Genomic DNA, 24,500 nt, shown 5'->3' with positions numbered 1-24,500 from the left:
TGGGCCTGCCTGGGCTCCACGCTGGGCCAGGCGGGGTTGCTCTGATGAACCCTCAATGCTGGGCTTACCTCTGCGCTATCTCCTAGGCCTAGGCCTGGTCATGGCGAGCCTGAGGTCAGCACCTGCTTTAACCCATCGCCTGCCACTGCCCCGGTCTGCCAGGAGTCTCCTGCGCCAGCCAGGAAGCTGTCTCCCACCTTCCTTGTGCCTCTCTGACCCAGACTCCCAGGAAAGGCTCACTGCCTCTCCTTCCCCTCCCCCTTCCCCATCTGGAGAGCAAGGGGTGAGGTAGGGGAAAGGAAGGAGGGACTTGCCTTTCATGGAGAGGTAGTGATGGCTATCTCATTCCCCGTGTCCCCAGTCCTGAGGACAGCTGCGGACGTCAGAACTGGTCTCGGCAGAGGAGTGAAGTGAGGAGCCTCCAGGGAGAGAACTGGCGCTAGAGCAGAGATTTGTTCAGGCTTAGAAGGGGCTGCGGACCCAGGCACGGTGCCTGCCACAGCACAGCATCAGGAAACTGGCTGAGGAAGTGACCTAAGGAATGAGGATTGTGGCCACAGGAAATGGTATAGGTAGGGGCGGGGGGGGGGGGGGGAAGGGCAGGGGGCATAACAGTTGGGTGTGGGTTTAGAACAGAGGGGGGTGGGGATTGAAGGAAAGTATAGAGCAGAGGCCAGAGTGTGGAGCATCTTGTTTGAGGAGCCTTGGGACAGGGCACCACTGGGGGATTTTTAAGGAGAGACATGATCTCCCCCTTACTCCCCCCCCCCCCCCACGTTTGGACTCAGGAAGGAGAACTGGGCCGGAGGAGTTGGGCCATAGCAGCTTAGCTGTGGCTGTGGCCATAGATAAACATACCCAGGAGGAGTGGCAGAGGAGAAAGAGAATTTAGGAAGAGGACCAGCAGAAAATAGTAAATTTGAGGAAAACTAGGGGAGTGTAGCACCACAGGGCCGGAGGGAAGCTCTGGAGAGGTCAGTGCTAAATGCTCCACTGGACCCTGTGTCCAATCACAGACAGTAGCCCTAGTTCTGGCTAAAACAGGCACCTTCATCAGAAGGCCAACATCTGCTCACCCTCAAGATGCCCGGCAAGGTCAGTTCTGGCCTGGCATCCAAGGAATCCAGGGTATCACAGCCACAGAGGCCATTGGGGTTGTAAGAGGCCAAAACTCCTGGCTGGAGGGGCCTGGCCAGCTCCTAAAGTAGATCCTCCCAGCACTGGGCAGGCTACTGCAAACCGAAGTTTATGGAGTTCACTCTGTACTCCTGTGGCATCAGTGCTTGCTCCTGTCACTGAAATTCTGGCATCTTTCTCTCACCCCCTTGGGTTTGAGCGTGAGAATGTGGTCTGATGGCCACTTTATCAGGCAGGACTCGCCAGCAGTTTTAAGCTCCTCTGGATATGGAAGGCATGCGGGGAGGCGACATGTAGCAACCTGCATGGAAGGAGCCCACAGGGAGGTGGCTCCTGGGAAAGGGGGGCTCAGAGGACTGGCGGGCCCCGACCCACTCCCGGCACCAGCGCCTCTCAGCGCCAAGCAGCCTCACTGTGATGCAACGTGCTGCGTTTTCCTCACCCTCGCCACTGCGGCCCTGGAGCCACGCACATTTTTTCGGAGGCTCGATGCCATCTCCGGCCACGGCCCGTGCCTCGGTGAGCGTGCCCGCCACCTCCAGCACAGCGCGGGAAGCCACTGTGGCCCGTGTGTCCGTCTCCAGTCCGACCTGGCCCAGCCGCTGCAGCGCCGCCGAAAGCCTGGGCGCCAGGTGGGTCCCACAGACAGACCAGGTGGCAAGCCCCGGTGAAGGCGCGACTGCAGGACCGCACGACAGTGGGATTGTGGCCAAGCTCGCGGCCGCTAGCCTGCCCATGGCCCCGACGCCAGCGCCGGAACCAACCCCGGGCAGCACCGGCCTCGGTGCGAGCCCCAGTAGAGCCTCAGTGACGGCTCTCCCCGAACCGTCAACACGCTGAACCCAGAAGTGCCCCTCGACACTCGAAACGGTCCCGAGGGGACACGCGACACCCGGTGGCGGCCGGCGCAATTGCAATGAAGAAAGGCACACACCGAGGCGTCCCAGTCTGTTTGCCTGAGGGGGAGGGGCCTCCGCAGGCCGCAGGGCCACTTCTCCCCGCCCCCGCCCCGCGGGACCTGGTCGCTAGGTGCCAGTTGGGAACTCCATTTCCCAGGATGCAGCTGGGCGCTTCCCTGCAGCCAATGACTGCCAGGGGCATGGCCAGCCCCGCGCAGAAGGGTCAGCTCTTCCCAATGGGAGGGGCCCGCTGGCTCCAAAGGGGCAGCGACGCTTCTCCCCGCGGGCACGCTCCCCCTCGAGCCCAGCCAGCAACCTCTCGCAGCCGTTAGGTCTGAGCGTGACTACGTGTTGGGACGGAGAGGAGCAGGGTCTCTCATCTGTACAGAAGCTCCAGGTTCACACGCCAGGCGGGGCAGCCGCAAGACAGGTAGCAGCTAAAATGGTGTAGGGCATGGAACCTGGCTACTCGGACCACAGGCTGGAGGTTGGATGTTTATTCATGACATACAGCCTATATTACAAGACATCTCTAGAGCAGGGGCTGTGACTCCGAGTGGCCCCTTGCACCTGTCAGCAGCTCCACCTTCCAGGCCAGGCCTGCTGCCCTGACAGCCCAGTTTGCTTGGGCAGGCAGCACAGCAAGCATCGTGGCACAGGCTCAGTTACAGGGCTAGATGAAGCTCTTCTACCTGGAATGATCAGAAGTTCTGCCTCCACTGCAGTTAAGGCCACCAGGATGAAAGCAGAGTCAGGGCTGGGGACGGGTTGGGAAGCGTGAGGTGGGGTAAGAGGGCTTGGGAGAAGATATCCAGAGGGGCCTGATTAGAATAAAAACGTGATCTTGGTTCAGCACTCCCAAAATAAGGGCAAGGTGACTGCAGCAACCACAGAGCTTCCCGAGGAAGAGGACTGTTACTCCCCCACCCCTACCCTTATCCCACCCCACCCCCACGAACAAGAGCCGGACCAAAGAGCCCAGGGGACTCCACAGGAGAAGCCCTGCCTGGGCCTGGAAGGCAGGGAGCACGGGGCTGGAACCCAGCCCAGCCTGGTCCTCACTTGTGGGTGTGTAAGCAGGCAGTGAGTCTCCTCTTCCATGGGGGTCACAGCCTTGGGATGCCCCCTTAGGGCTGGGATGGACCTGGGTGCTCACAGCAGATCTTTCCTGCATGGTGGGTGCCTCAGCTCTGACTGGAGAAAAGGTGGAACTGAGCTTGGCTGATCCCACTCCCACTAGCATGCATTGGAGACCCCAAACCAACTGGATGGGCAGGGGCTGGAGGCACAGCCCCCAGGGTCCATGGGTGTTCCAAAGTCCCCTGAGTTACGGGTTCAGCTGATGTAGACTCGGTGGAAGTCATGGGCACCAAAGGCTGCGTTGCACTTGGGACACTTCCTCTGGCGGGCCTCATAGCGGCCCCGCACGCACTCGAAGCAGAAAACGTGGAAGCACTTGGTAAGTACTGCGTCCTTCTTGCGCGTGTTACAGCAGGGGCAGGTCAACCGCGCCTGGGGCAGGCAAAGGTAGCCGATCAGCTCAGGATCAGTCCTGACGGAGCCCGGAACCCCAGCCGACAGCAGGAGGTGGTTCTGGCTGTGCTATCACTTACACAGCCAACTGCATCCAGCTCTCCCATAGCCCTGAGGGTGCATGAGCACTCTACACGAGGGAACTGAGACTCAGAAGAAGCTGGTCTCAAAGCTACACAGTAGCAGTCTGGATTCTAACCTGGCAGTGATGGCCAGTGGTCACATGTTCCCTCTCAAGGCCAACAGCCCACAGGCGCAGCCTGGGCCTCTCTGCCCTTGGGCTTCATCTCTTTCTTCTCTGGAAAAACCCCAATCCTGGCTTAAGCCAAATGTCTACTTCACCTGCACTCTAGTCACAGGGGGCATGGCAGAGCCGCTAGAAATATGCAGTCTCCACCCTCAACTGGGTCCAGAGATCCTGCTGTGAGTCCCTGGGAGTTTCACAAATCTCTGCTCCTATCCTGATACCTGCCACCAGGTCTCTCCTCCGACTCCAGACAGGAATTCCCTCAACTCAGCATTCACAAACATTCCTCCTCTGCTCGGCTTGAAATCCCAGCCCAGCCACCACCTTCCCTAGCTCTCAGACCCCTACATCAGCATCTGACAGGCTCCAAGGTCTGTCTCCTCTTGAGAAATCCTTCCCTTACCCACCACAGCTGCCTGCAGCTGCCTCTCACCCTTTAAGGCCAAACTGTTTCAAAGGTTTGCGACCCACCTCCCACCCTCTCTTCACTCCAGTTAGCGGGTGTGCAGGTCATCTGTCAGCTGACCTCGCCTCCACCTCCACCCGTCCCAGAACCATTCCCATCAAAACTGCCACATCCAAGGGCATCTCTCATCACTCCCTTCATTCGCCCTCTTGGCCGCTCTGGTTCAGCTCACCGCCTCCTCCTTGAAGTGCTTTCCCCATCAACTCCCTCTGTGATCATCACTCTCCTTCACCCCAATCCACAGGCTTCTCTCTCCAGCCCATCTTTAAAGCTTTGAGGTTCCTAAGGAGAATGACCCGTCCCTTCTCATGCCACAGACCCTCACTTCTGTTTCTGCCTCAGCTGGTAGCCCCAAACCTCTGTTCTCCAGACCTGCCTTTGCTTTGAGTGCCTTCCCAGATGTCCCGCGGGCACCTGGTACTCAACGTCTCTGAACACTGTCCACCAATCCCTACTCCTGTTCAGTCTGCCTAATCCCACTAAATGCCCCTCTTCATTCACCCAGTTTCTCACATCAGGTACCCAGGAGTTCAGTATTTTTGTCTCCCTCCAATCACTGAATCCAAGCAATTCTGCCTCTTAATTTCTGCAGTAAACCAGGTTGGCCACATGGAGACATGCAAGGGTTTTAAACCAGAGCGTTGTGGTCTGATTTGCTGTCAGATTTGGGTTAAAGTAGGTAAAGACTAGAGGCAGGGGGGTTTGTTAAGCTATTGTAATCGTTGAGGCACCTGTCCTCCAGCACCCCTCTCTCAATTAGGGGCCTCACCTCTGCCTTCCCCTTTGCCAGAATCCTCTTGTCCCCATTCCTCACAGCCAACTCGGACTCATCCTTCATGTTTCTTTAGGATGGCATTCCTTCCAGGAAGCCTGCTGACCCCCAGGGCGGTTTAAGAGCCTCCCTTCCCCCGGGGTTCCCACACTGCTGATCACTCCGAGGGGAGAATTACTTGGCTGCCTCCTCCAATACACTGCCAATTTCAAGAGCTCTGAGACTAGGTCTAGTTCCAAGCCCTCCCACCCCTGGCCAGGCACTCTGCCTGACCTGCAGTATGTGTACAATTCTTGGTCAGCTGTCTGATTCTCCATAACCGGTTCTGCCCACTTTTTGCTATCCTACCTTATTTCTGGGATCCCCAGACTACCCACTAGTGCTCCAACCAGCCCCTCATTTAAGATTCCTAGGTTGATGGGGCACAACTGAGCCCCACAGCCCCACCTTGTACTCCTTGATCTCCTCCTGGAGGATTTCATCAGCATCTGCATAAACCTCCACCTTCCTCTGCTTCTCCAGCTTGCGCCGCAGTCGTGAGATGTCCTCCTGAAGCAGGACAGGGGCTAGGCTAAGTACAAGGATCGGCATCCTGCCCCCTGCCCCCCGTGACCTTGTCCCCACCGTGCGCACACCTGAGCCCTCTTGAGGTTGAAGCTCTCTTTCTCGCGAGCGGCCCGGCTCTCTGCCAAGCAGGGCTGAACCTCTCGCAGCCGCGTCTGCACATGCTCCAGCTGTACCTTCAGGTCCTCAGCCAGCTGGGCTGCTTCCACAGCCTGAGGCAGGGAGACAAGGAGGGAGGGCACCACTCTCCTGAGCCTACGGAGTCAGGCACCATGGTCCACAGATGCTTGTGTCAAACATTCCAGTGATTCTTGCTCCTGGGATTAAGTCCAATTTTCTTCACTGGAGCTGGTCCCTCCTGATCTCTGGACTCATACCTCCTCCTATTCTTCCTCCTTCCGGACACTTTCCTCAGCTGCATAACGCTCTCTCCCGACTCCAAGCTTTCACAGGGCTGTCCCTCTGCTACAACTCCAATACATACGTCTCTCCTGCAACTCCCTCAACTTAAATGTCACTTCACATTTTTTTATACAGCCACCTTAGTTATCCTTCACAAGACTTGCTATGATCTGTGATAACACTATTTTATCTCTGGGATTACTAGTTGGCTATCTGTCCCTAAAGACTGGAATTTCCCTCTTCTAATAGGACCCTCTTGTTCCCATGGTCTCCCCAGCCCTCAGCATGGGGTTGAGTATATACAGCAAGGGCATGTACACTGCCTAAATTAGGGGTGGGGAACGTTTTTCACCAAGGCCATTGGAAATTTATAAGATCATTCGCTTAATATCGTTCACTTACTATAAATTTTGTTGCTATGAAAAAAACTCCTAGATTTATTGAATTTTGATTCCCGCCTGCAATTGCCTCAGCAGGGCCGGAACAAATAATTTTGCAGGCCTTATACTGATTTTCCCCACCTCTGGCCTAAATGAATGAATGAAACAGGAGGAGAAAAAAGCCCAGTGGAGAAAGAAACTGAAAATCAATATCCATCTTAAGCCTTTACCACGAACTAGATATTTCTTAGTTTTAATACAACTATGAGACAGGAACCACCACCCCCATTTTACAGGTCAGGATGCGGGTCCTAGAGCCAAGGAGACCCACCGAATCCAGGTTCTACTCTTTCTTGAGCAAGTCAGCTGACCTCCTGAGCCTCAGTTTCCTCACGGATAACAAGAAAAACCATCATAGGACTATTATGAGACTGAAATCTGACCAAGTGTGGGGAGTCCCCAGCACAGGGTCTGGAACATAGTAAGAGTCTGAGACGTGAGCCTGACTTCTTCAGCTGGGAGCCAGCATCTTACGTTGCTTCCCCAGCCCGGCCTCACCTTCCTCTTATTGAGCTCCAGGGCCTGGCTGCGCAGCGTCAGCTCCTTCTCCACACCTCCAAGGCTGCCCTGCAAGGCCCGCTCTTTTTCTTCCAGCTTCTGCACAGTCAGCAGCTGGGCATCCACCTGAGGACAGGGGTAGAGATTCAGTGCTGGGAAGCCCCTGCCTCTCCAGCTCCACCCTACAAGCCCAGGGTGACCATACCTGAGACTTGAGGCCAAGAACCTGCTCACCCAGCTCATCCTTCTCCTCCCGCAGCAGCTTGTGAATCTGGTTGGCCTTGATCCGCTCCGACATCAGCTTGAAGTTGGCATCGTCCTTTTCCCGCAGCTGCTGTAGCAGCCGCCCATTTTGCTCCTGCATGTCCTCAAAAGCCTGCCCTGTCACATCCATCTCCGACAGCAGAGCCTCCTCCTCCTGTGTGGGCAAGGACCGATGGAGTGTGGTAGATGGACAGGAGGACCATGGGGAAACCCCAGGAACACGACTGAGCAAAGAACCGAGTGGAACCAGGCCATCTGCTAGAAGCACCCACGACTGGGGGGTTGGAGGGAGCGGGTAAAGGGAACCCTAACGTTTAGAAGCAGGAGAACCACAGGAGGCTCACACCTGCTTGGTGGCACCCAACTTGCGCTGCAGGTGTTCTATCTGCTCCTCTGCCTGCCGGATGCGCCTCAGGGCGTCTTCATCTGCAATCTTCTTGCTCTCCCGTCGGTCCCTCTCCTCCAATTCCCGGATACGACTCCGGAGCTCATCGACCTACAGCCGCCAGAAGGAGGGAGCTCTCTTGTCATGGCTTCCTGCTGATCTAGGGCTCTGCTTTGGTCAGAACCCTATGGGTAGCCTCTCTCTATGCCCCACAAGCCCTACCTGACCTCACCTCGGCCTTGGCCTTGCGCTCAGCGGCCATGAGCTGCACCTTATCCCGCTGCTCCTTGGGTGCTGACTTGTACATGTCCAGCAGCAGCTTCATCTCCTTCTGGCTCTCCTGGGCCTTCCTGGGGGGGGGGGGGGGCACAGGACGTGGTAAGCAGGGCTGGAGGCCACTTGGCAGGGGTGGGAAGAAGACAGGAATAGCGCCTCACTTTAGCTCTGCTCGGAGACCTTTAAGGAGTTCTGACTCCTTCCTTTTGGCTTCCTCCACCTTGGCCTTCTCCCGATCCGCTCTTGAAAGTGCTGAGGCTACAGACTGGGGTCCCAGGCCAGGCCCTTCCCGCTCCCGAAGCTCCCGTTTGGGCCTGGCCTCAGGTTCTCGGCCCCGGGAAGAGGGGCCCTGGGACCCGGGGGTTAAGGCCTGGGCATCTTCCTCAGAGGGGACCAGTTCCTCCTTCTTTGCTGAGGAGGTAGTCATGGTGGCAACAGGCACTGACGCTATCTCCTTTCTGGTCTCATGGGCTCCAACAGGGCCTGGCCCGCCCTCTTCTTTCCCTACGGCTGGGACACTGAGGCCAGAGTCCTCTGAGTGGCCCAGGTTGGGGATAGAGTGCGTAGAGCCACTGGCCTGGGCCCGGAGCTGCAAAGAACAGGAGAGAACAGGGCTGCAGTGAGATGGTACTCACTGGGGTCCAGCCAAGGTGTCTCCCAGGCAGCACTCTCCTCACCTTGCCAATCTCAGCTTGCACTTCCCGCAGCTTCCGCTTGTATCGCTGGGCATCCCCCTTTAGCTGATGGTTGTGGTTTTGAAGACTGCTGATCAGATGGCGCATCTCACGGTTGATGGGCCCTAGGGGAGGGTCAGGCACTAACGTCAGACTGGCCCCTGGATTAGAGCCCAACTCTTTAGTGGGGGAAGAGGAGGAGCCACAGCCATCACTCCCATTATAAAGAGGAGGAAAACTGAAGCCTTATACAGTATGACCTCATCAGAGTAATGCAGACTTTACAGTATGACCTCATCAGAGTAATGCAGACTTTACAGTATGACCTCATCAAAGTAATGCAGACTTTACAGTATGACCTCATCAAAGTAATGCAGACTTTACAGTATGACCTCATCAAAGTAATGCAGACCTTACAGTATGACCTCATCAAAGTAATGCAGACTTTATAGTATGACCTCATCAGAGTAATGCAGACTTTACAGTATGACCTCATCAGAGTAATGCAGACTTTATAATATGACCTCATCAGAGTAATGCAGACTTTACAATATGACCTCATCAGAGTAATGCAGACTTTACAATATGACCTCATCAGAGTAATGCAGACTTTACAGTATGACCTCATCAAAGTAATGCAGACTTTACAGTATGACCTCATCAAAGTAATGCAGACTTTACTTTGAAGAAAATTCACCCAAAAGTAACTTCACACTGTCTTTGTGTTATTTCTGCTCATGTACATTTTTAAATACTTCCAAATTTCCTTCAAAAGAACAGATAACAGTAAATTCACAAAAGTGAGTTAATCTACTTCTGGATTTTTAAACAAACGTCACCTTCTCAGTAATACATTTCTGAGGCCTCCCCATCCAAAACTGCAACAACCTTTCTCCTAATACTTCCTGTCTTCAATCCATGCTTTATTTTCTTGGCATATTTGTCATTATCTAAAATCCATATTCCACATTTTCTTCTCTATTCCTGCCTTCCCCCATTATGACAGTGCTCCAGTGTTTTGTTCACTGGTTAATCCCAAAGCCTAGAACAGAGCCTGGCCATAGGTGATATTAAATAACTCTTTCCAAAATAAATGAGTTATCTGAGAGAGACACCTGAAGGCCAGAGAGCCACAGGTGGGGCTGGCAGCTCATGTTCTATGCCTGCTCCATCAACCACCTCAGCTGGTTGTTAAATCTTACTGTGCCTTTGAGCCAGGTGGTGTGGTACCTGTTTTCCACAGGGAGATGAGGCTCTGTGACAGGAAGGGTTAAAGCTCTTGCATCTGGATGAGCAGCAGCCCCTCACTAGGGCCCAGGAATCCCAGATAAGGCCCACCTCCACCCTGTCCTCACCACATACCCGCCTGCTCGTTGGCCGCCAGGTTCTGTTCAAACTCGATGCGCAGCATCTCGTACTCCTTGCGTACCTGGGCCAGTGTGTCCTCCAGCTGGATGACCTCTGTGCGCAGCTTCTTCTGCAGCCCCAACTCATCGCTCTGCGGGTTGAGGCATTAAGCACCCACACAATCCCTCTGCTCCCTGGCGAGCGCCCGGCCTTAGGCCTCAGTGGCTTAAGAATTTATTCCCAAGGGACCCCTGGCAGGCATACAGGGACTTAACCCAGGAAAGCCTTAACCCTCAGGGTCTGGCACTTACCCACGGCCCCCACCCGTTCTAGGGCCATACCTCCATGTGTTCAATGTGTCTCAGGTGGGAGTTCTTAGTGGCCAGCAGCAGCCCCCTGGCCTCATCCAGCTGGGTCTTCACTTGCAGAGACTCATTGTAAAGCAGTGAGAACTGGGCCTGCAGCATTCGATATTCCCCCGTCTCCCGCACCACCTCTTCAGGAAGACTACGTAGGGCCACCTAAAGGTAGGGATGCCCAAAAGTGATCAGTGAAAGGATTCTGCCCCCACCTTGCAGTCTTAGGCCCTCCCGGCCCCAAATGCCCACCTTGAGGCGCTCATTGGTCCGCACAGCCCCCTGAAGTTCGGCCTGTAGCTTCTCCAGCTCTGTCATGCGGTTATTGGCCAATTCCTGGTTTTCCTCTAACTCCGCATTCAGCATCTCAAACTGTGGGATGGGAAAGGCTGTGGCAGTCCGGGCCAGGCCAGGAGGCACGCTTCCTTCACATAAGCCCCACTCATGCTCTCCTATGTGTAGCAATGATGTACTCTGAAGCCCCTGGGACAAGCCAGACCTGAGCACTTTCCTAAGAGCTCCCAGGCAAGTGGAAGTAAACTCAATACTGCATGGTGAATGCTGGGAACCAAGGCCTGTAACTGACAAGGCGTGAGAGAAGGCTTCCTGGAAGCCCTGAAGAGTAAGCTGAAGGAACAGGAATAGGGCATGGTGATCCCCCACAGCACCAAGAAAGTGTGCAACGGCCAAGAGGTGAGAGCATAGGTAGGACAAGGAATGACAGTGATTAAATGCACTGTCTCAGCAAGGCTCTTCTTCAGCCACACAACTAAGAATTCCAATCTTAGAATTCCAACTAAGAATTCCAACACTTCCATTTATCTACTGTCTACATTTTCTCCTTGTGGTGCTTATAACCACCTGATGTACTATTTTCCTTACTTCTTGTCAGTTCTCCCGACTAGAACTTAAGCTCCACGAAAGCTTTGGTTTTTGTCTATTTTGTTCTCCAATATGCTTGCTCCCAGCACAGTGCCTAGCACTTGGTGTTTAGCAATTACCTACTGAACATATTTGTGCATGAATACAACACAGAGCAGCATGAGTGACAGGGAAGGACCTCAGACACCATAATTCTGTGGGGAATGTCAAGGGTAGAGAAAAGATTATGGTAGGGACTGGGAAGAATGATACCTGCTCACCTTCTGCATGCTGAGTGTGATCTGGCCCCCCTGGAAGCCTGAGGAACTCCCAGACACATAGTAGCCAGAGTTGAGCTGTGGAGAGGAGAGAAAGAAAGACAGACAGACAGACAGACAGATGAGTGTGAGGAGAGAACCTAGGGCCCTAGGTACCCAGCCCCTACATCTGACCCAGCACCCTAGCCCCACCTGCTCCAAGGCCTCCGCCAGGTGCTTATTGAGCTTTTGCTCACGCTTGCGCAGCTTCTCAATGTCCCACTGCAGGTCCTCTACTGTCGTCTCCATTTCTAGCACTTTGGTCTCTGCTGAAGTCACTTTATCCTGGAGCTCAGAGTACTGAGAACAACGAAGAGGGCAGATGCTTAAATGAGGAGACTTGGTTCCCTAAGATCCTTGGGTGTCCACCTAACCTAGACCCTGCCCTGGGTCTAATCCCACCCCCAAAAATGCAACGCCCACCTCCAATGAGATACGGTGGTGCTTCTCCTGTAGCTGGGTGGCCAAGTCCTGAAGTCGCCGGTTCTCACGGCCCAGCTCCCGGGTGCGTGCCCGAGCCGCCTCACCAGGGTGCTCACTATCCCCTGGGAAGTCAGGGCTCGGGTCAGAGTCCAGTCCAGGGCAATGGGGAAAAGTGCTACTCATTCTGGGGTCTGCTCTGTGCCCAGTGTGATCCACCATGACAAAGCTAGGAGTCTTTACCCCCACCGCACAAAGGAGGAAACCAGTTCAGAGAGGAGAGCCACCAGCCCAGAATGCCAAGGCTAGAGTGACAGACGGGCTTGGGGAAGCCCGTCTGCCTACAAAGCCTGGGCACTTGCTGATCTGTCTTGTGCAAAGTGCTCCAAAAAAGATATCCCGCCAAAAGGGGTTAGCCCCACTAGAATCCACAACTCCTTTCTTGATGTCTTTAGAGTTCAACTCCAGAAATCAAAGTTGGAGCCCCCATCTACAACCTAACCCTTCCCCGAGAACATGACTGATTTATTCCTTGGGAAATTCTCTGGCTGCCTCTGGGCCAGAGGCATTGAGAAAGGGATAGAATAAAGATGCAAATTGGTATGGAGATCTCTGGGGCGGGGGCACAAAGCACTAACCTCCGCTGTATACTCGCTGGCAGAGTTCCTCCACCTGGCGCTGCAGGCGGTCTGAGGCCTCCACGACACGGGACACGGCCGCCTTGGAGAACTCCATTTGGCCCTGTAGCTGCAGCTCCACCTCCTCATTACTGCTGGCACCCAGGGCCACCACAAAAGCCAAGGCTGGCTCACTGAGTGGGGGCCGCAGCTGCACGGGCAGGGTCTCTAGGAGGGATGGAGACACTAATGAGGATAATAGCAGTTACGACTCTGAACCAAGTCCCAGACTGAGCCATTCAACACTCTTCGGCTCACTGAGTCAACACAACGACACCTATAGTGCATCGTTATCCCCATCTTGAAATCAAAACAACAGAGATTCAAGAGGTAATTCCCCCAAGGCCACAATGCTCCCAATTATTTCTGCAGGGAAGCCTTCTCAAACTAAATTAGAACCCACACCAGGCCCTGGCTGGGTCACTCGGTTGGTTAGAGCATCAGGTTGTGGGTTTGATCCCTGGTCAGAGCATATACAAGAATCAACCAACGAATGCATAAAGAAGTGGAACAACAAATCTATGATGTTCTCTCTCTCCCTAAAATCAATAAATAAAATAAACCACGCACAAGTGCACACACACTAATTCCTGTTCAGGGGCCCCTACACTTTTAACTTATGATTTACAATCACTTCCTCTCTGATGGCAGAGGTAGTATTTCTTTTTGTTTATCTATGTCTCCTGCAAGTCTAGATCAGTGCCAGACACACAGTCAACACTCAATATTAACACTTTTAACTAAATGAGTCTCAAAACATAAAATGCACTATGAACCAAGTCGCTCAGATTCCAAAGCCTGTATTTTGATCCAATGTACTAGCTGCCCAAACATGAAATCAATTTTATTGCCCGTGTGGGAGGGGAGGTAGGGACTCCAGGAGCCTAATATCCAAAGTCCCTTCCTCTCCAGGACCTTTCCCAGGTCCTCGGCTCTGGCCCTACCCCTCAGTTCTGACGGCCCGGGCTCTGTGAGAGGGGTCTCATCACGGGTCGGCCCCTCCTGGGTTCCAGGCGCCTCTGCCCCTGAAGACAGCTCCCCCTGGTTCTCATGGTGTCGAAGAAGGGTCTCCACAGTTTCATCCAGCTGAAGGGAGAAAGCACCAAACATGTTATGAATTCCTCAGGTGCTTCCCTGGTAACACTGCTCCCCAGCAGGAGTCTGAGAATGGCAGCTGGATCAAGGCCAGTCTGGAGGGCAGAGGGGCATCCACCTGGGCCCAGTAGCGATTGACGATGAGGAGCGTGGCGTCGTCGGTGGCCTGCCGCTTCTCCAGCTTCTCGATGCGCTCCCGGAGCTCATCCTCACAAGCCTGTCGCTGCTCCAACCGCTCCGCTAGCTTCTTGTTCTTGAACTGCAAAACCTTCAGGTCCATCTCCTCCTGCCAAGGAGAGCGGGGCCCAAGACATCAATCGGAGGGTCAGACAGAGGCCAGCACGCAATGGGTGGGCGGGGGAGCCCCCCACTAACAGGATTCACAGGGGCGCGGACTCCCGCAGGGCGCCTGGCGGAGGAGGGCCGCTTCTGTCTCCCCGAGCCCTTCTGGCAGCCTGTGTTCCTATCTGGAAGGGAGAGCAGACGTCTTGCTCTCGGTTTCTCTCAACAGAGTGTTCTGTAAAGTGGATCCTGCTAACTGTGGGGCACTGGGAATAAGGCTCCGGGCGATTTGGGCGGAGAACAGAGTTGAGGGCGGGAACGAACCGTAGAAGAGATGCCTCCCAGACGAATGGGTTCTATAAGCGTGGTCGTGGTCTTCTCCTCGCGGCTCAACTTCTCTGGGGGCCCCGCGCCCCCGTCGCCGGCGGCGCGTTTGTTGCCGGGCCCAGACATGGCCGCGGCGGCAGGAGCGGTGCAGGGTCTCCCCAGGAACTTCAGGCGGGAGGCGGCGGCACCTCCGTCACCTGCAGAAGACGGAGAGCATAGATATGGACGCGACCGGTGCTCCGCAGCCCCAACCCAGCCCCGCACATACCTGCTGCATCCCGCCCCCACCGCCCCGGGCCCCTCACCTGCTGCAGGATCAGCCGAGCGCCGCCATCTTGGATTCACCAGACGTCACCCGGCCTCCCCAGCACAGAGCGCAGGCGCCAGAGGCAATGCCGGATATGGTGGAACTGCATTTCCTGTTTCTATTGGTCGCGCTTTGTCCCTCCTCTCGGGTTTCTTCCCGAACTTCTCCTCTTTCTCTCAGTGATTGGCCAGTAGGCGGTTCCTATGGTAACTGACACCACGTCCCACGCCCAGCCTAACGACCTCGCCTGCCTCTTATTAGCAACTTTGGAGAAACGTGGGGCATTTTGCAATTTATTACGCACGCGCATTCTCTTCTAATTGGCGAGTACATTACTCTTTTCTTCCCCGCGCCGCCTTAGCAACGGTCCGGGTGGAGACGCCCCCCGCGGATTGGCTGCAGCGGACCTCTCGGCTGCGTAGATTGGCTGAAGCGTGGATAGAGGGTCAGACCCAGGAAGTGCCTGAGGAGAACCGGTTGTCCCAGAACAGAGGCAGGTAGAGCCTGCGGTGACCGTGACACGGAGGAGCGGCGACATGACCCATCGGAAGTCCAGCCAATTCCAGAGCCTGAGAATGCAGTCGGACCCTGAACAACCCTCCGAACTGCGGCGGGAAATCAAGAGGGACCTCAGCTCAGCGGATGAACTAGCCTCGCGTATGGGAACAGGTGTGCGGTCCGAGTTCGGCACCGTGGTCGCGGTGGAAGAGGAAGATCCTGCAGCCAACTTGTTCCCGGTAAGGACGAGCAATCCGCTCAGCAATGTTATAAAAGGGCTCCCGACAGGGCGCCACCCGTGATGTGTTTACTAATTTTAAGGCGTCTCCTGGGCTGCCTTGGTGAAGAGGGAATGTGTGACCCCGATTGTTGTTATGCTCATTAGTAGGCCTTAGGGCCTGCTGAAGCCCAGCCCGCCCGCGTTGTTCGTTCACAGTCCTTAAGACAAGAAAGCAAGTTAACGAGTTCTCAGGTCCGCTGGAGGTTTGCCATGGACCAGGGACAAGGACTTTGGTCCAATCTGCTTTCTCTCCGCAGCCTCCTCTGCCCCAGCCCCGGATCTGCATGTGGTGAGTGTAAAGAGCCTTGGGAAAAGTTACATTTCACTCTTGCACGATTCCCTTAGTACTTCTCCAACAGTCCTGTCAAACAGCCAGGGCAGAAAAAAAAGATAGGACATCCCCATTTTACAGATGAGGAGACGGAGGTCCAGAGATGCGATTACCCAAGATGACTAGAAAATGGCTCTCCTGCCTCCATAGTCCAAAGAGCAAGTGTGGGAAGAAGGGAGCCAAAGACTGAGGATGTAAATAGAATGTCATAGCTGTCATGGAGCATTGTGCAAATGGGGACACTGAGGCCCACAGGGGTACTTGCCCAAAGTCATACAATAAGGGAGTGACAGAGCAGAAACAAGAACTCAAGTTTCCTAACCGTAGGCTTTATAATGAAAATAATCATAAGAATTCATTTAGGCCATGGCCAGTGGTTCAATGGTTAGAGCATCAGCATGCACTAAAACCTCACGTTCCATTCCTGGTCAAGGGCATGTACCTGGGTTGCAGGTTCGATCCCTGGCCCAGTCGGGGCACAAGCAGGAGGCAACCAATTGACGGATGTCTCTCATATCAATGTTTCTTTCTCTTTTTCCCCTACCCCTCCCTCTCCCATTCTAAAAATCAGTGTAAGAAATATCCTGAGGATTAACGCACACACAAGTTCATTTAGACCGTATCAGTTATTTACAGATGGAAAACATGATTCCCAGAGAGAGAAGTGGCTTGCCTAAGGTCACCAGCAAGTTAGTGGAAAGGCCGAACTTCAAACTCAGGTTTCCTGGTTCCCAGTCTAGTGCTCTAGTCCTGCCTTGAGACTAATGTATAATGGCCACCAACACCATTTCTCCTCTTTTCCTATGGCAGGAAGTACCTGGACATCCATTCCATGCACAGGCTGGAGAAGACGGCCAACACTGAGGAGATGAGGGAGTATGGAGGGGGTGTGGAGAAGCAGGGAAGGGAAGGAGCATGGGAAAGGCTGAGGGTGTACTGGGAAGGCATGAGAAATGCCTGGCTCCAAAGCATGCTGTACAGTAGTGTGGGGTAGTGAAGGGAGGCTTCCATTGTCTCTCACTCCGTCCTTCCCCCCTCTCAAGGGTGCTGGCCAACCTGTTGGGGCTAGGATGGCCTGAGCAGAGCCTTCAGGATGCCATCACCCTGGATCTCTTCTCCCATGCACTCATCTTCTGCCGCCAGCAGGGCTTCTCGATGGAGCAGACATCAACGGCTTGTGCCCTGCTCCAAGATCTTCACAAGGCCTGTGTTGGTAAGAGGTGGCAGTGACCAGAAGGTTTGAGCGTTTGAGCCCAGGAAAGAGGATGCTGGATGGCACAAGTAACCATGGGAAGTAGAAATAGGGAGATCACCACCTGGAACCTGTTGTCATTACTAGCAGTGTTACCACAGTTATTTCACCGATGAAATCCTTCATTTCCTTATCTATGAATACTGACTTGTTCTGCTATATTGGGGGGGGGGGGGTGGGGGGGCACAAAAAATGTATACACATTGAATAATTATTAATTCCAATGGGTTAAATCTGAAAAAAGACATTAGAATTAATAATTATACAGTGTATATATTTTTTGGGACACCCTGTATATGAAATATATATAAATATATGCACAGTGCTCAAATAGTTCTTGCTTTCTCCCTTTTATTCCCAGAACTGGTTTTCTTCAAAATGTTTAAAAAGAGCTAAAATTACGTATTTCTTGGTTTATTGTATGTCACTTCCACTACCATGTCAGCCTCTTAAAGGGGCAAGACCTTATCTGTCTTGTTCAGTGCCCAGAACAGTCATAGTGGGTACTCAGTGTTTGGGTTAATGAAACAACCCAGTACTTAAACCTAGATCTGTCCACTTCTAAAGCTCATGCTCAGTAATAGCAGTTGAGTGAGTAAAATGAATGATTATCACAGAGGTGACTCACTGGAATATCTTGTTTTCCCTCCCAGCAACCCCCTTGGGCAATGTGGAGGAATGTTACCGCTACTTCACCAGTGTTCTTTTTTGCCATGGAGTCAGGGTCAGTTCCCCTGATGGGATCTTCGCTCCTCCCCAGACAAGGTCTAGCCCAATCGCCTGTTCTCACCCTTATTACCCTCATCTTCCTCTGAAGGCCACAGTGGGCTCTCCCTGCTCCTGGACTGCTGGGCACTAGGAGAAAAGGCCAGAGCTTCAGGAGGTGGTCAGTCCTCTAATTCCCAATCACCCCCACAGCGGCCCCCTTTCAGTATCAACCTTTTTAAGGAGGAACAGCTGCTGGCCCTGGCTGATTATGTGGTCAACACCTACTTTCGCCACTTCAAGCTCTACAAATACGTCTTTACTCCCCAGGTATTGGGCCCTGGGCTATGAGAGCACCCCTCAGCTCCCCACTTCCCTCAGTGCAGATGCCGTCCTCTGAGCTGCCCTCTTTGTCTTCCCAGGTGCGGCTAGATCTGTCTTTGACTTATTTAGGGCTGCAGCCACCCAAGCTCTGTTCAGAGGATGAGAGAGGTAAGGGAGAATGCCAGGGCTGGGGCTGGGGCTGGGGCTGGAGCTAAAGGTTCTTCCTGCTTCTGGCTTGCAGAGAAAGAAGGTGGTGAGGAGGTGGAGGACCAGGCAGTCACCCTACAGGAGGAGGAACCAGAAACGGTGGCTGAGCCACAGCAAGAGCCAAGTGAGGACCTGGAGGAGTGTGGGCTCTCTATGATTTGGGGCAAATGTGAAAGGAAGGGTTTAGACCACATCGGGACTTCCGACTTTTAGTCATGGTGTCCTTTCTCCAAATGATTCAGCATGCAGGAGTCCAAGATGACAGATAAAAGCACAGCTGCTAGGAGCTCCAGAAAAACGGATGACAATAATAGCCAGCACATAACTGATAACACTATGTGCCAGGCAAGCCCTATTTTATTTTATTTTTTATTATTGTTTTTTAAATCCTCACCCGAGGACACTTTTTCTATTGATTTTTAGAGAGAGGGAAAGACAGAGAGAAACATCAGTGTAAGAGAAACACATCAACTGGTTGCTTCCTGCATGCGCCCTGACCAGGGCTCGGGCCAGGGAGAAGCCTACGACCGAGCTACATGCCCTTGACTGGAATCGAACTGGGGACCCTTGGGTCCACAGGCCAATGCTCTATCCACTGAGCCAAACAGGCCAGGGCCAGGCAAGCCCTATTTTAAACATTTTATGTACATTAACCCATTTAATTCTCCCTCAATCCTAGATACTAGGTGCTATCACTATCCACATTTTACATAGGAGGAAACCTAAGGCATAGAGAGGTTAATTCACCTGCCTAAGTTCACAAAGCTATTAAGTAGCAATCCAGAAAGTCTGGCTGGAAGTAATCATTCTGCCCACTTCTCTCACAGAAGGGCTGGCTAACATTTTCTGAATTGAAGCAACATTTCCACCAGTGTAGTCCCCAGGGACACCTTGCAAATTGCTTGCCCAGCTAGGGGCAACCCTTCAGCCCCAAGCAGCATCTCTCCTTCCCTGCTGTCCAGGCCAGGTCTCCCTCCTCCGAGCCTTCATCAAGACCCAGCTGAACAAGGAGCTGGAGCTGCTGCAGCAGCTGGTGGATGAGCGGCTCAAGGCCAGCGAGGAAAGGCTCAACAGCAAGCTGACCACACTAGAGCGGCCCTTCCAACTACCTCCGGGCAAAAACAAGAATAAGACCAAGTGACTCCCCGTGTTTTCCCCAATAAAGGCCTCGGCCAGAGTGGCCCCATTCGTGCCCCCACCCCCATCCTGAGCAACTTCTGGGCTTTCCTGCCAAAGCCAGACACCAGACATGGGGCATTGGCTCCCTGGTGTGTAGATTTTATTGCATACACAGCACAGGTAGCACTGACAAGGCCAGGCATGGCACTCTTGAGTGGCTCCCTTCTACCTCAGCTCTGATCGGAAAGCCCTGGCCAGTGGGGATAGACTGGACTTTATGATAGTACGATGAGTGGTGGCCTAGCCAAGCAGTGGGGCTGGGGCCTACGGCCAGAGCCAAAAGGGGCTGGAATGATAAAAATCCTCCTCATGGAAAGTCCTGCTTTCTGGCATTCCCCAGGGCTCAGGTGCTAGCCCAGCACCAGCATGGCCTCATCCTCGGTGATAGCAGCTGAGTCCCCCTCCTCTTCAGGGCCCACGATGGGAAAAGGCCCAGGCGGCCGGTGCTGGAAGAGGGCTGCACGGTTCTGCTGCTCGCCCTTCTTCACCCAGTGCCCATAGAGCCGGAAGGCACAGCTGTCAATGAGGCGCCGCACTGGCCGCAATGCATAGGGGTCCCTCAACAGTGCACTCTTGGTCAGCGGACGTGCATGGTGGATGCTTAAGGCCACTCGTCCAGCAGCCAACACTGTCCACACTGCCACCTGGGAAGAGGGAGGGGAGTGTGAGCTCCAGTGTAGCACTGCCACAGGGGACAGAAGAACAGGCCAAGACTTGACACTCTTGGGCTTACCCGGAACCGCTGTCGGGGGGTGAGGTTCCAGGGTTGGCTGCCTTCACAACGCTCAAAGAAGGGGTGCTGTAGAGCTTGCTCAGCTGTCAAACGCTCTTCAGGATCCACTTGCAGCAGCCTTGAAATCTAGGGGAACTCCACAACATGAGAGAGAGCTCTTGGGCCTCCCGCTTGCACCCTCAGGGTCCCAGCTCACCAGGTCTTTAACAGTGTTTGAACGGTCATCCCACTCGGGCGAGTTAAACTGGTACTGGCCTTCCATGATCATGCGCAACATCAGGATCTGACGCCGGTGCCAGAATGGTGGTGAGCCAGCCAGGAGTGTGAACAAGATGACCCCACAGGCCCAGCTGGGAAGAAGACCAAAGTCAGGCAGGAGTAGGTGCTGGGCAAATGTACACAGGAAGAGGACGGGATACCAGAAACTCACAGGTCGACCTCCTTGCCGTAGCCCGGGTGGGTTTCATCCATGGAGCATTTAAGGATCTCAGGTGCTAGATATCCTGGGGTCCCACACAACTCTGGGGAGAGAGGGCTGAGGTTGATGGGATGCCACCAGCCCCCTCGTGGTCCTTAACACTAACCCTCTACTGGAGCCTCAATAAGTGTTCCTCATTCTGCTCCTGCCAGACTCTGCTGAGTCTCAGTACTAGACCCTGACCCTGGTGAACAACTCAAATACCCACCAAGGCTCCTGGTGGCCTTGGAGAAATGAAGAGAAACATGATTTTTAGATTTACTTCAAGGTCCTATCCAACTATCACTTGCCTCCAACTCTCTGGCCAAACCTACTCATTCCTCACACAAAGTGTTACCACATTTTTACATTCATAACATACACAAAAAAAACTTCTCTGCATTCCTTTCTGCGCAAATCTCTTCCTATAATCTCTACTCTGGTTAGTGGAACCACCACTCAAACCAAGGGGAAGGAGTGGGGTATGGGATTTCTTCAAGTACATACTGGGTAAGTCCCTTATTTAAAACTCTTCCCCTGGCTCCCAATATGGCCTCAAGATCAAGTCTATTATAGCACAGAGCCTCCATGACTTGATCTAAACCCTTACTTTCAGTTTCTACCACTTCAGGCCCCAATTCTAACATCCTAGAAATTTCCAAACTGTATTCCATGGCACACTTCCAGGAGAGCTTAATAGGCCTAAACTGAACATGACTCTCAGGAAACTCATTCCTAAGCTAAGTATTTATCGCCTGCCATGTACCTAGCACCACAGTGGACACAGTGGTAAATCAGGTGTGCTCTTACCAAACTTCACGTCCACTAAAAAGCAAATGAGAAATAATAGAGTAAGATGGGTGCCATGAAGGGAGTAAAGAACAAAAAGGAAAGGCCCTAGCTGGTTTGGCTCAGTGGATAGAGCGTCAGCCTTTGGACCAAAGGGTACCAGGTTTGATTCTGGTCAAGGGCACGTGCCTGGGTTGCAGGCTTGATCCCCAGTAACAGGTGTGCAGGAGGCAGCAGAGCAACGATGCTCCGTCATCACTGATGTTTCTATCTCCCTTTCCTTCCTCTCTGAAATGAATAAAAATACATTTTTTAAAAAAAGAACAAAAAGGGATCTAGCCCGGTCAGCATTGTTCAGTGGTTAGCATCAGCCTGTGACCCATGAGGTCACGGTTCGATTCCGGGTCAGGGCACATGCCCTGGCTGCAGGCTCGATCCCTAATGTGGGGCATGCAGAAGGCAGCCGATCAGTGATTCTCTCTTATCACTGATGTTTCTCTCTCTCTCCCCCTCTGCCTTCCTCTCTGAAATCAATAAAAAAATATTTTTTTTAAAAAAAGAAAGGAATTTAACTTAGAACATTCAAGTGAAACCTGGTACCAAAGCTAAGAGAGAGGGTGGAGTGGGCAATGGTGAAGGTGATTCCAGAATGGGGAAAAGTATATTCGGAAGCACAAAGGAAAATAAAGCACAACATCTTAAGATATGTAAGTCCACAGATTAAGAGCATGAGTTAGAGTCAGACTGCCCAAGTTCAAATCCCAGCCACAGGAACTTGGGCAAGTCACAACACATCTATAAAATGGACACACAAATGCTATGTTGAGGGGGGGAAAAGAGGACACCTGCAATAATTTCAACATTAAAAAATTTTAATAAAGTTGAGAGGATCTAGAGAAATAAGCCACGTAAAGACTCAGCATGGAGCCTCGCTCACACTAAGCACTCAGTAAATGTTAGCTATTAATAAATTCAGTGCAGAGCCCATTGAGGGAGAGAAAGTAGCATATTAAAAGCTCTGAGGCCCTGACCGGTTTTGGCTCAGTGGATAGAGCGTTGGCCTGCGGACTGAAGGGTCCCAGGTTCGATTCCAGTCAGGGGCACATGCCTAGGTTGCGGGCTCAGTCCAACATGCAAGAGGCAGCCAATCGATGATTCCCTCTCATCATTGATATTTCTCTCTCTCTCTCTTCCTCTCCCTCTCTGAAACCAAAAAATATATTAAAAAAAAAAAAAGCTCTGAGGAGTCTTGCAGTTGAACTTTGTTTAGTTTTCCATTTGCATCAGAATTATTTTGTCACAACAAATGTATTAACACTGGGTGAACCTGAGTCCTAGAGTCCCAGGTTCCTCATAGCACCTAAGATGTACACTGTTAGACCCCAAGTGTGCAGCTGAGCCCTGCTATGCCCTTCTCCCTTTTTCCTCCTGGGACAAGCCCAGCCTCCCAAAGCCCAGCTCGGAGCCCCTGCTCTGTAGGTCCCTCCTGCTAAGTCAGGTGCCCCTTTCTCCTGGTTTCCCCACATGACCCCTAGCCCCTGCTGTGTGCCACTTATCTGCTCACTTTCCTGTCTCCATCCTCCCCAAGTCAGGAAACCCATTCTGAGCTGCAAACAAGGCTTTGCACCCAGAGGGTACTTGGCAAGTGTTTACTGACTCCCCTTTGCTTGGTAGCTGGGACTCAGTTCTCAGATCCAGCCAAGCACTCATGTCTGGGTCTCCTTCCCTCTCAAGCCTCTTAGGGCACCAGGTCCCCTCACCTCGAAGCTTCTCGCCAGGTTCCAAGTGGCAGGAGAATCCAAAATCGGAAAGTCGGATCTGCATATTGTCATCTAGGAGAATATTCTCAGGCTTCAGATCTCGGTGCACAATGTTGTTGGCATGGAGAAAGTTCACTGCTTCCAGCAGAGACCTCATGATGGACCTGGGGGAGGGGCAGTCTCCTCTGCTTCTCCCTGCCCCACCCCACGCCCTGCTCACCCCAGGGGCTGCAGGCTCAGCCAGTACCTGGTCTCCTTTTCTGAGAGGGCCACCTTCTCTGTGAGATAGTCAAACAGCTCTCCCTTCCGCATCCTAGGAGACAGGAGTGGGAGGGAGGGAGGTGCACCTCACAGTGAGGGCTGAGAAAATAAGCCAGTGCTCAGAGAAAATACTATACGACAGGCCAGGAGAGAGATTTCTCTGGCCTGGCCGGTGTTGCTCAGTGGTTGAGTGCTGACCCATGCACCAAGAGGTTGTCAGTTCAATTCCCAGAAAAGACACATGCCTGGGTTGCAGGCTCGATCCCCATTGGGGGGCGTGCAAGAGGCAGCCGATTGATGTTTCTTTCTCATCGATGTTTCAATCTCCCTCTCCCTCTTCCTTCCTCTCCCTCTAATATAAAACATGTTTTTTTTAAAAAGAGAGAGAAATTCCTCTGTAGACAAACTAAAGGGTCTCAAGACAGAGCACTCCAAGAGTGAGAGGAATGCCAGGGGCAGTTTGGCCCAGTGGGCTGGCAATTCAAATATCTTCATTGTGCCTGAGGGGGCTATTTCAGCAAGAATGAGTGCCTTCTTGTGCCAATAATTTTCAGGTGGTCCTTGTTATCTGGTACTCAAAAAGGCCTTTTAAAGTGTCTCTATTTATAGCACTGACCAAAATTTCAATAATAGAAAAAAAGTTGTATAGGGCTTTGATTTTTGCTTATTTTGTCTTCTCTTTAAAGAGTGAGGTTATAATTGTAACTTTGTGTCAATCATTGAAATATAAAAAACACATCAGGTATTGCTTTGGGAGTATTACTGTTGGGCAAAGTTGCATAATGGGTAAATAAAATGGACACTTCCAACCTCCCCTCACACTTTTGCAGAGGGTCATTTCTGTATGAAAATATTTTCAAGGCCTCTCTTAAATATTTAATATTCAAGCCATTCTCTTTTGAAGAAGCTTTGCAACTGGTTTGCATTATATGGTATAGCATGTGACATTCAGATTTACATTGACCAGAAAAAGAATTGATGAGCAGAGATAGACACCAGCATAGGGTGTTAAACAATGTGAGACTGGTGAGCAAATATCTATTTTATAAGTGGTCAGTTCCTAGACAGACACTCTCAAATCAGTCCTTTCTTCCCTGCTAACCTTATAACCATGGGGGATTAAGAGAGTTGGGGATTTGGGTCATAAAGACCCTTTGTCTTTGGTCACTATTACTCTT

The 24,500-nt window shown here is 52.7% G+C and overlaps 3 protein-coding genes across 7 annotated transcripts in view; 1 reads left to right on the top strand and 2 right to left on the bottom strand.

The window, feature by feature from the left end:
- Nucleotides 1–2,511: 2,511 nt before the first annotated feature.
- RNF40 (ring finger protein 40) lies at nt 2,512–14,600 on the bottom strand. Its single transcript, XM_081089361.1, has 20 exons — nt 14,545–14,600; nt 14,237–14,436; nt 13,749–13,916; nt 13,480–13,621; nt 12,497–12,703; nt 11,862–11,983; nt 11,592–11,738; nt 11,403–11,477; nt 10,513–10,632; nt 10,246–10,425; nt 9,920–10,055; nt 8,561–8,682; nt 8,045–8,472; nt 7,840–7,957; nt 7,569–7,718; nt 7,164–7,376; nt 6,959–7,084; nt 5,690–5,830; nt 5,502–5,603; nt 2,512–3,548 (listed from the first exon to the last, which is right to left on the bottom strand). Exons 2-20 carry the CDS (start codon nt 14,363–14,365, stop codon nt 3,372–3,374), a joined length of 3,003 nt encoding a protein of 1,000 aa, XP_080945487.1. The 5' UTR covers nt 14,366–14,436; nt 14,545–14,600; the 3' UTR covers nt 2,512–3,371.
- Nucleotides 14,601–14,994: 394 nt separating this feature from the next.
- CFAP119 (cilia and flagella associated protein 119) lies at nt 14,995–19,399 on the top strand. 2 transcript variants are annotated; one of them, XM_081088997.1, is made up of 9 exons: nt 14,995–15,283; nt 15,582–15,613; nt 16,466–16,531; nt 16,699–16,868; nt 17,561–17,631; nt 17,826–17,942; nt 18,035–18,104; nt 18,178–18,267; nt 19,106–19,399. In XM_081088997.1, the coding sequence occupies exons 1-9, from the start codon at nt 15,083–15,085 to the stop codon at nt 19,282–19,284; spliced, it is 996 nt and encodes a 331-aa protein (XP_080945123.1). In that variant the 5' UTR covers nt 14,995–15,082; the 3' UTR covers nt 19,285–19,399. The 2 variants fall into 2 exon arrangements, with proteins under 2 accessions (XP_080945123.1, XP_080945122.1); XM_081088996.1 differs by lacking the exon at nt 17,561–17,631 and having other exon boundaries at nt 17,725–17,942; nt 19,106–19,346.
- Nucleotides 19,399–24,500, bottom strand: part of LOC308517705 (phosphorylase b kinase gamma catalytic chain, liver/testis isoform) — a 22,613-nt gene continuing 17,511 nt past the window's right edge. For all 4 annotated transcript variants that reach the window (XM_081088994.1, XM_081088989.1, XM_081088991.1 and 1 more), the window contains 6 exons: nt 23,309–23,374; nt 23,062–23,225; nt 20,486–20,576; nt 20,252–20,405; nt 20,056–20,181; nt 19,399–19,966 (listed from right to left, as the gene is read on the bottom strand). In XM_081088994.1, coding sequence (XP_080945120.1) covers nt 19,673–19,966; nt 20,056–20,181; nt 20,252–20,405; nt 20,486–20,576; nt 23,062–23,225; nt 23,309–23,374 — 895 coding nt within the window. In that variant the 3' untranslated portion in view covers nt 19,399–19,672. The remainder of the gene's footprint in view (nt 19,967–20,055; nt 20,182–20,251; nt 20,406–20,485; nt 20,577–23,061; nt 23,226–23,308; nt 23,375–24,500) is intronic.

This window comes from Myotis nattereri, assembly GCF_964212035.1.
Source record: "Myotis nattereri genome assembly, chromosome: 4".
Classification (NCBI taxonomy): Eukaryota; Metazoa; Chordata; class Mammalia; order Chiroptera; family Vespertilionidae; genus Myotis; species Myotis nattereri.
The sequence above is the reverse complement of the archived record's forward strand: the minus strand, read 5'-3'. Positions and strand labels throughout refer to the sequence as shown.

Bases quoted from the DNA above. Each gene is read 5' to 3' on its own strand.
- CFAP119 (XM_081088996.1), top strand. From the start codon at position 15,083: ATGACCCATCGGAAGTCCAGCCAATTCCAGAGCCTGAGAATGCAGTCG. The intron at 15,614-16,465 runs GTGAGTGTAAAG...TTCCTATGGCAG, and splicing joins CAGCCCCGGATCTGCATGTG to GAAGTACCTGGACATCCATT. The intron at 17,943-18,034 runs GTATTGGGCCCT...TTGTCTTCCCAG, and splicing joins AATACGTCTTTACTCCCCAG to GTGCGGCTAGATCTGTCTTT.
- RNF40 (XM_081089361.1), bottom strand. From the start codon at position 14,365: ATGTCTGGGCCCGGCAACAAACGCGCCGCCGGCGACGGGGGCGCGGGG. The intron at 11,478-11,591 runs GTGGGGCTAGGG...TCCTCTCCACAG, and splicing joins TGGCGGAGGCCTTGGAGCAG to CTCAACTCTGGCTACTATGT. The intron at 7,085-7,163 runs GTATGGTCACCC...CCCTGTCCTCAG, and splicing joins TTCTTGGCCTCAAGTCTCAG to GTGGATGCCCAGCTGCTGAC.